The 10127-nt window shown below is 38.9% G+C and overlaps 1 protein-coding gene across 1 annotated transcript in view; it reads left to right on the top strand.

Annotated features, from left to right (window-relative positions):
• Positions 1-8330, top strand: part of LOC107747036 (disks large homolog 1-like) — a 96983-nt gene extending 88653 nt beyond the window's left edge. Inside the window, exon 5 of the mRNA XM_016561451.1 lies at positions 8118-8330. Coding sequence (XP_016416937.1) covers positions 8118-8330 — 213 coding nt within the window. The remainder of the gene's footprint in view (positions 1-8117) is intronic.
• Positions 8331-10127: the final 1797 nt, after the last annotated feature.

Here is a 10127-nt window from a genome sequence, read left to right as displayed (position 1 = left end):
TTCTGACGGCACCCATTCACTGCAGAGGATCCATTAGTGAGCAAGTGATTTTGGGTGAACTATTCCTTTAAGAAAATAAACAAGAAAACTGTGTAGGGCAAGCAAGCTATACTGCCAATCCAACAGAGGCAGGTTTATGCAGGAAGCACAGCTTTTCCAAATGTAAACATCTAAAATGAATAAATAATAATAATGAATAATATTTTTTTACAAATTCTGTGTTGTGTATTTTCTGGTAATCAAATGAACATGCAGAACATGAGGATTCGTATTTAAAATAGTTTTTTGCAGGTTAATATTCACAGAAACTAGTCTATATCACGATTTGATTTAAGTGTACTGACGTGTTTTTTATTTTTGTGTCAGCACGTCATAAATAGAACGAGGCATCAGTTTACTGCATCCAGTGTAGATAGCATCACTGATGGGTTCTATTGTAGTCTGTATGGGTTCTATTGTATTTTGTTGCGCCACGCCGCTCGCATCCGGTGGGGACACCCAGTTAAGAAATGTGATGTGACAGATGTGATAAGCATGAGTTCTGGGCCGCGGCGAGGCCGGTATAAACCCCAGCATTGACTGAGTGGCTGCAATCAGCTCCGGTGGCCGTGGAGCCGTAATGCGCCGCAGATGTGTGCCGTGATGCGCAGATCAGTTGTAGTCTCTAACGCCACTGAACCTGCTGTTAAAAATGAACCATCCATTCATCATATCATCATGCAAAACTAAGAATTAGAATCATTGTAATGTGATGATCAAATATAGGTGTTTGGTGGTGGGCGGATAATTTATTTGGAGTAGCGGACTCGAGTGAAATTTGAGCTCATCCGCACATCTCTACACTACACTGACCTGAGTCGCCAGTAGCAAACAATGGAGCGTGCTCTGCTGGACAAACTTACACCATTTAGAAGCATTTAATCTGCGTTATATGTTCTGTAAAACAATTTTCATATCGGCGGCATATTAACCGATACGATATATCTGCGACAGGCTCATTTCGGCCGATAATATCGGCAAAACGATATATCGGTCGGGCTCTACAAAAATCTACTGAGAGGTTTGGAAATTTGAGTCTGGAAAAATATGGAATTTTGAAATGGAAAATGTGTAGGAACCATGTTAACTGCAGAAAATACAAGACTATTATTTCTAGAAACTATATGAAGTTTTTGCTTTTGTAGGTTTCAGGTGATTTAAAGTATTAAGGGGCTCTGATTAGTGTGAGTTCTATTGTGCATGTTTATACTTTTGATTTGCAGATCAGTAGCCTCAGCAAAATAGCAGTGGTCCATTTACTGAGCTGTGACCAGTGACCTGACTGTTATGTGTTAGTAGAGTACAGGGGTGTAAATTTCGTCTAACAGTTGGGGGGGACAATAAACATACAATTTCTCAAGAGCAATTTTTGAAGGGGACACAAATAATACAGCTAAAATTGTACTTGTAAGGATATGTATAAACAGAGGAAAGCCTTACTACTATTAGTGTAGCAGGGAGACCGCGCCAAATTAGACAACTTAAAGCTGTTGTGTTTGCGCCGTGACAGCGCTCGTGTCCATTGTAGACTTTATTACTATCCGTCACAGTGTTGCCAAGTCCGCGGTTTTCCCATGGAATTGGGCTACTTTATCACTGTTGTCGCGGGTTGTTTTTCATGTCCGCGAGTTGAAGCGACCCCAATAACGTGTATTTTAGCCACCGGAACGCGATTTGTACCAAGGGACCCCCTCGAAACGCGGTTCGGTTTAGTTTTGAGTAGCAATTGGGCGGATTTTGTTATGAAAACCTGGCAACCCTTTCTGTCAAGCAGGTAACTGGTTATTATTGCTAACATAGCAGACTCGTCGGAAAATACATTGGCATCATTTGTATTAAAGAGAAAATAATCACTTCATCCAATGTTTAAGTGAATAAAATAGCCTTGACAGCCTTACTTACTGGAGATCCACAACTATTGACTTTGTTCTCTCTCACTGGACTCGGGTGTGTGTGTGAGGTAAAAGAGGAAAGCAGACATTTGGACCAAAGCACTGTGAGGCAAGGGAGGGGGAGACTCAAAATGTTTATAAACTTGAAACGCATTTTTGCCCCGTTTGCGTTTGTGTTATTTTACTACTTACACTATTATTTAAAGTATAAAACATTGTTATTTACAATACACAGCATGTGTTTTAATCATATTTGTATGGGGGACAACCGTCAGATAGGGTTGCCCGACATACCCCCCCCACCCCCGGGATTTCCGCCTATGGTAGAGTATAGTGCTAAAGCATCATTAATGAACTCTGCCTCCTTCATTGCTGCTGTAGTGTTTCTGTCAGAGTCACACAAACAATGTGGCATTCTGTGCTGTCATTACTAAGGCTGATATTTCTATGATGTTTCAGAATCCATGGAAATCCATGGCATAAATTCAGTTAAAATGTCAAATTTTTTTTTAACTGAAGGGAATTATGCACAGATGTCAAATTATTTTTTAATAAATTCCAAAGGTGTTTGTAGGAATGCTGGGTGATCTGAAGAGGGCTGCTCTGACAGCATATAGTATGTTTACATTATCCTGTTTATGCTGCTACATTTTTTTAATTTTACAACTGATGAAACTCAGGATTTTGTTTGAGTTGAGAAAACTGTGTGTGAATTAAAAAGATGATAAAGGCAATGGTCATAGTTAAGGTTACATAATTGTGAATGATAACTCCGTAATTTAAAGGCAGAGTAAGGGATTTCTGGTAGCCAATGTTGAGGAAAGCTGATCCGATATTTTCACGGGTCCTACTTCTTGCCTTATCTTTCCGCAGACGTTTTCCTCTTTTGTTTTTTTATCCGCCATCTCTATCTTTCTGTCGCTCGGCTCGGCTAATGTCCGTCCCATGCACTGAACGCGCTCTCCTCCACATCACGAGTAGACACGCCCCTTATTGCTGATTGGCTACAAGTTTGTTTTGCGATTCGGCCCGAATCAGTTTTCTAAAGTGTTTTTGAAAAATCACTTACTCTGCCTTTAAGTATCACTAGCTGTCACTATGGATTATTTTGGTAATCGAGTAATCAGGCGATTTTTAGTAATCCGATTAATAATCAGAGTAATCTTTTTTTTTTTATTCAAATAGAAATTGCAATGAAAACAATTGGCATATTTGAAAACGTATCAATTTATAGTGGCAAAGAGACTTAGGGCCAGATTTACTAAACAGCAAATTAGCTCAAGAGCGCAACTGACCTATCGGTAAGCCCCGCCCCCCTTAGTTACTGTTGCTCCCTTGGACAAACAAACGGAGCTGCTGAAAACCTTGTCCCACGATGTTTTTGAACAATTTTGGACACAGAAGGGCCACCATTCAAGTGGGAATTAAATATACCATGGAGAGATATATAAAATGTTTTAAAATAAATATGGTGGGTAATTCGAAGCGAGGGTTTACAGATCACAATGCAAGCGGGAGAAGTCTTATATTACGGTTGTCATGATCGCGGATGACAACATGCAGGATCAACACTGTTCATGTACTGCAGAGTACGATTAAATTAATTTACATTTAACCAGTTAAATATAACTAAATAATATCAGGCACTGCAATGTAGACCTTCGTTTATGTGTTTTTGCCCTACACTGTACATGACGTGAGAACAGTTTGCTATTTAGGTTTGTACGTTAGCATGGTACTCACTAACTTCAACGTTAGCTAGTTTTAGCCAGAGATACCTTGCTAAAGCACAAGATGACATTAATGTTCTGCTTGAGCAGGTGAAAATTGTAACTTAATGAGTGTATGACAACAAGAAAATTAACAGTTTTTTCTTCATTGGGATTGGGGTTGAATGCTTAGGGACATTTTGCTCTGTTTTGGTTGGGTTTAGGAAATGTAATAAAATAAATTCTATTGCCTATCCTCTCAGGATACCTGGAATCAGTGTTAGAAGTACCCCTGGCACATCGTTTTTCCATTTTTGCAGCATAAACACCATCAAACCGATGCAAGCATCGAATTTTCCAATGTTTCTCTATGTCTCTAAAACCTAAAGATGTCCGAGTTCCACTCCCCGTGCAACTGATACTCGACTGCCATTGGCTCATCTGCGTTCAAGGGGAGGGGCTTACCGATAGGTCAATTCTAAAACAGCACCAATGGGCATGGAAATTTCTGCGGGTGATTTACTGACAACGCGCAAATTAAAGAACACAGACACAACATCTCATTTACATATCGACCAACGCAATATACCAAGCGCAGCACAAATTAGCATAGTCACAAATAAGGTGCAGGTGCGGGTGATCTACTTACGACACAGGTACAAAACAGACATGCTGTTTTGGGTGTTAAATAATGGGGCAAATACCAGTAATTTGACGTGCGCAATGTTAGTAAACTGCGTTGCGTGATTGTTTTTAATACTCTCCTCCCATAAATTTTGCGTCTGAAAGGGAAACTCCTACAAATGCATATACAGTAAGGTCAGGCGCAACAATTACTGAGTCCATGCCTTTTCAGCACTAATTCTTCACTGCTCGTTAGTAGTAAGTAAATCCTGACAGTACTATTTTAATGCCAAAAGACAGTTTGCGCTGGTGCAAGCTGTTAGTTTAGTTATTATTTATTTATTAGTAGTTAGTTAGTAGTAGTTAGTTAGTTAGTTAGTTATTTACAATTACTCCAATTTAATTGAGTAATCATGATTTAGTTTATGAACATTCAGTGCAGTGTGAACAGTTGCTAATTATCTTGTTGGTCTTTACAGGCAGGAAAACAGGAAATTCTTAACGACAGGAAGGACACAGAAGCATATTATATGTTGTGGTTATTTGTAGTGACTTTACCCTCTGCTCTTTCTTGGCTTTAATAAAACCTGTTCAATCCCATCACTATCACTGCAGCCCGTTAGCACTGTGTATCCACCAAGGAGAGAGGATTTGCATCTTTATTTTCAGTTTTGTTTATCAGTTCTTCCTTGTTCCGTTCCCCTCATTACGTTTGTAACAATAAGCAGATTAGCTGTGGCTGGCAAATATTTTCTCATTTTTTCTTTTAATAACAATTCCAAGCAGTTTGCCGGCAAAGTCTGTAATCTTCAAACGGCATGTTGAATGTCCTCAGAAGTCTGGAGTCAGGGAAGAGACCTTCCGAGTGAAAATCCTGTCCAAGTCGCAGTCAATTAATAAAGTTCAGAACACCAGACATTAAAGATCCTGCTGAAAAGACCATGTTATACTAACACGACTAGCTGTTGGTTTTGTTGACCAGCACAACACAATATATGCTTGTCTTTTCCACAAATCCAAAGGTTGAAAATTCCTCTGTTTCTGAGAGGTCGCAGACAGCCTAAATATAGCGTGGCTGGTGTTTCTAGATTGAATCTGTGAGTGTGCATTTTATACTGAAGATATTTCCCTACCATTCACTGCTATGGAGTATGAGAGCTGCTATTAACCTAGGCTGGATAATTGCAGGTAATAACAGTGTAGAAAGAACAAGTCAGGGGCAACAAGACATGCTTATGGCATTTGAGAGAGGGAGACAATAGCAGCTTTTAAAGAAAGGTTAGACGGTTGCATGACCTGCTACTGTGTGGGAACCCTGGGGACGACCTTTTCTCACCCACCTGTCATTACTTTACATTAACTTCATTTATCTCTGCCTTCGCATACAATAATACAGCAGTTCAGCACACTGCTTGTGTGCAGCATGTAGTACATTGGCAGTGAAAATAGTGAGTGTCCTGAAACTCCGTGGCGACTCTAATCCAAAACCTCGTAAGCTGCCTTGAAAGTGCATAGGTGCACTTATATATGCATATACCTATAGTGCATATATATATACATGTATATGTATATGTACTTATATAGTGCATATAACAGTGCATAGGCTATAACAACATTAGCATGTTGCTAAGCTAATCACTTAATGCTCCTCATGGACATCAAAATGAAGGTTTTTGTGTCTTAGTTCTTGCATCGGATACATGATGTTCATAGTGAGTTTCGTAGTGGTTAATGTTTTGTGGTATGTGTGTATTCTTAGCACAACTTTCATTCTGTTATTCTGATCTCTTGTGACTTCTTCCCTCAGATGAACCGTCTCACATATGTCAGCTATTAGACTGCCAGCTGACAGTCCGCATGGCAGTCTGCAGCTCAGAAACCCAGATTCATAGCATTGGATAACTTATGACCTAAGAATGCCCCACACCTTTGATCTATCTCTCAGAGAACCTTCATCAATCATTGTGCAGCATTTGAAAACTTTTTAGAAATATAAAGGCCCTTCTAAAAGGAAGTGTCGTAAGTTATGTCATTTTGGTTTGATTGAACGGCAGCAAACAATGTATCATTTGTGAAGAGGACAGTCCCAGAATGCATTGGACCAATATTTGTGGGGAAAAATGCATTGTTGAGCATTAAAGGCTTCTTTCAAAACTATTAAAAACCTTACCACCCCAAACTTTTGAAGGATAACGTATATCAAAAAATGTTGAATAAAAACAATTGTCTGTGGCTATTATCAGTTACGATACTACCTTAGAAGGCTGTGAGGTGTCTCACTAGGCTTTGGAACAGTGATGACGTTCTCTCTTGAGTTTTAGATAGAAGATTCTAAAACTCTTCTATGTTGGAACATTCCAGCTGTTTCTCTGAGGATTAGGATAATGAGAAATACTGTAACTCAGGGTAGTGTGTTAGAAAGCACATCCACCTCAGTGCATAATGCTAGTCAGTAAGGTGTAGGATAATTACTCTGTGCTGTGCATGGAGTCATATCATCAGAGAGAATTAAAGCCCTCATGTTCTCTGCAGGTGGGCTCATGCAGCCTAAGCTCCTGAAATATGATTATGTGCACACATTCTTTTTTTGTAACACTCAGTGTAGAGGATTTTAAATCCATAGTGTGATGGTTTGTCCACTGACAAGGTGATATTTGAGCTTTTTTGATTGCAGAAGTGGTAATTATGGCTCCCAACTGCCTCCATATTCGTAATATTCATTACATTTGTGCATTTGGTAGATGCTATTATTCAAAGTGAGTTGTGTTGCATTCAAGATTTTATCAGACATTTTATCAGTTGCATGCCTTCGCTGGGAATTGACAACTGGCAATGCTTCTTATCTGACAACTGGCACCATCTACTTAATTATTTGTTTTTGTTTTGTTTTTTCTGCTTGGAGTTACACTTTGTGTGATAGCAATTGTCTTCTTTTTCCACCAGGAGGAGATTTTATGTTATTTTTTAAAGATTTTTTCCAAGATCTTACAGATTTTATCATGGTTTTATCCATTTTTACAAATCAAAAATAGGACATTTGAGTCTGAAAAGTGTCTCATTTGCCATCTAAAAGCAGGTTTACAGAGCCTGATGCTTCCAAATTAAGGCAAGATCGTTGGCTTTCAAACAGTAAATGAGTAGTAAATTGCAGTTTGTTCAATCTCTGTGTATTTTTATGTGTGTGTCTGTGTGTGTGTGTGTGTGTGTATATGGCACGTCAGGTTGTACTTTTTTCTTGGTCGAGGCTTCTTCCCTTGTGTTTGTTTTGGTTAATTTGTGTGAGGCTGGTGTATAGCCTACACTACTTTTCAAAAGTTTTTTTTTCTCTTTTATTTGGCAAGGTTGCATAAAATTGATCAAAAGTGAAAGTAAATGCATTCATAATGTAACAAAATATTTCTATTTCAATTATCTTTTCAACTTTCTGTTTATCAAAGAAAAATAAAAAAATCAAATTTTCCACAAAAATTTTAAGCGTTTTCAAAATTGATGATGATAAAGTTTTCTTGAGCACCAAATCAGGATATTACAATGAATTTTGAAAGATCATGTGAAGACTGCTGAAAATTCAGCTTTGCCATCATATTCAAAAATTATATTTTAAAATATATTAAAATAAAAATTCCAATGTTAAATTGTAATAATATTTCACAATGTTACTGATTTTACTGTATTTTTGATCAAATAAATGCAGCTTTGGTGAGCATAAGAAAGTTCTTAAAAAATCTACCAAACCCCAACTTTTGAACTGTAGTGTATGTACAATTATTTAAATGATTCCGCTACACTGACTGTGATTGGTTGGTCACAGTTGGGCTCCTGTGTGTGTGTGTGTGTGTATGTGTGTTTACAGAACAGGCCTCCGGCAGTACAGGGCTCCCAGCACCAAAGCCACTCTCCAGCATGTATGAACCCAGCCCTGATGAGCTCCCCCTGGGTGAGACGGAAAAACAGGGGCCGTGCCATAACAAATTCTCTCTGTTTGTCCAGAACGGATGTGCTGCACTGTGTTGCATCTTCATTTTACACATTTTCACTGTTGTTTTCAGAAACATCAAATGCTTAGATGAAACAGATGACCATCCTGCTTTGATCGCATGCAGAGCAGTGCTGTTGTGATATGACTTCTCAACACTAGATGGTGCTCAATTGTTAGTTTAAAAGCAGGGGGATTGTGGCTGCATTATAGACCTCTTTGACTGTGGCAGTAGGTAGGTTATTTTGTACTGTGTTTGTCAGACACAGTAAAATCATCAAAAATAATTATTTAACAAATATTTAGGTAATGAATCTCTGTTTTAGACATTCCACCTTTTAAATCCTAGTACAATTACAGATTTATTTATATTTATTTTATTTTAATATTTATTTATTGAATTTGAAAAAGGAATTTGGGGTCAGCAAGATTTATAAGACACAGTATAAGATTTATAAGACACAGTCATGAAAAATGCCAGATACAAACCATATTTATTTATTTCAGAATTGAAAGCTTTTGTTGCTGTGTTTCTGTAATCAGATATGGCCCGGCTGGAGTCACGCTCTCTGCCATAGAGACATTAACAGCCTGTGCCTCATCTGATTGTCTGCAGATGATTCAAAAGCTCTGCTTTTATTTGATCTGAGGGAGAGTATGATTTTATTCCAGAGTGTATAGACCTGTCTGAAGCATTAGGCTCATCAGAATTCTGCACTGTCATCTCTTGTGCAGACAGTGTTTTAAGACCTCAATCTTTCTATTTTGCCAACAGCCGCTTCTCCCCCAGTCACATAACAACCTCTATCCTGCAGACGTGATTTCTCAGAGCAAACTCTCGTCGTCACTCAGGCGCAGGATGTTACTTGTCAGTAGGACAAAAAAAAACCCTGTACTGACCTACTCCTCTCACTTCCTGTTCCCCAAAGCAAGGTGAGGGATACAGGTGAAAACACTGTCACACACAAGACATGCTCTTACGTTCTATTTACGTTATTTTTAAGTGGTTGGTTTATATACACATGCATCAGGCAGACATCTTTAGTCGCTATGCCGCATCTAACTGTTTTTTTTTAGCATCTTATGCCATGAGCGTAGAATTTAGTTTTGGGTTAAATGCATTCAACTTTTCATTTTGAGATCCCTGCATTCTATTCCATTCCTCTCCGTCTAGTTGTTTATGAAAGCAAGAGCGCGCGCTGTGTGAACAGCCTCAGATTGCTTTTACCGTTCGTGTGCAGCAAGGGTCGGAAGGTCATCTTAGGGGGTCAGAGCCAAAATAACCTTGAAATCAAAGCCTCATCCTGCCATCTTTTGTTTTCCTTTCCCTCCTTTCTTCCTCTCATGGTTCATGCACTATGTCTGCATTTTCATCTTCTCTCATCCTGTCTCTTCAGCCTCTCTCTTCCCTCCCTGAGTGCAGCTGACATGCTGGTGATGCTCTTTTGTATTTTCTCGCCTGCAGCCTGCGCTGGTTACCCGGTTTGATCTAACATACCCGGGGGTGACCGCAGCAAACTACCTGGCAAGTTTGTGATATTTATTTTAAATGTTTATTTTTTCCCGTTGTTTTCTTGTTGTTGTTGTTGTGGTGGTGATTTTTGTTGTTGTGGTTCATCCGTACTCAGGAACATTACGTCTGTGCCAATGTTACACTGTGTGACATCCGCATGAAATTCTTCAGAGGGTCTGAATAACAGACCGCTGGGTCTTCAACCAGAACCTCCCTTTGAAGAAACCCATTTGTGCAGTGAAATCATTTATTTTCTCCAAATATGGTTGACACAAGTGAAATCAATTTATGTGATGTTCATCTTTTTTTTACCCCTGATGTTTGCTTTGGGGTTAATATGTTGTTCAGTGTGATTGCTGCTGATATTTGATTAC

This window comes from Sinocyclocheilus rhinocerous, unplaced genomic scaffold (genome assembly GCF_001515625.1).
Source record: "Sinocyclocheilus rhinocerous isolate Xijiao unplaced genomic scaffold, SAMN03320098_v1.1 scaffold708, whole genome shotgun sequence".
Taxonomy (NCBI): domain Eukaryota; kingdom Metazoa; phylum Chordata; class Actinopteri; order Cypriniformes; family Cyprinidae; genus Sinocyclocheilus; species Sinocyclocheilus rhinocerous.
The sequence above is the reverse complement of the archived record's forward strand: the minus strand, read 5'-3'. Positions and strand labels throughout refer to the sequence as shown.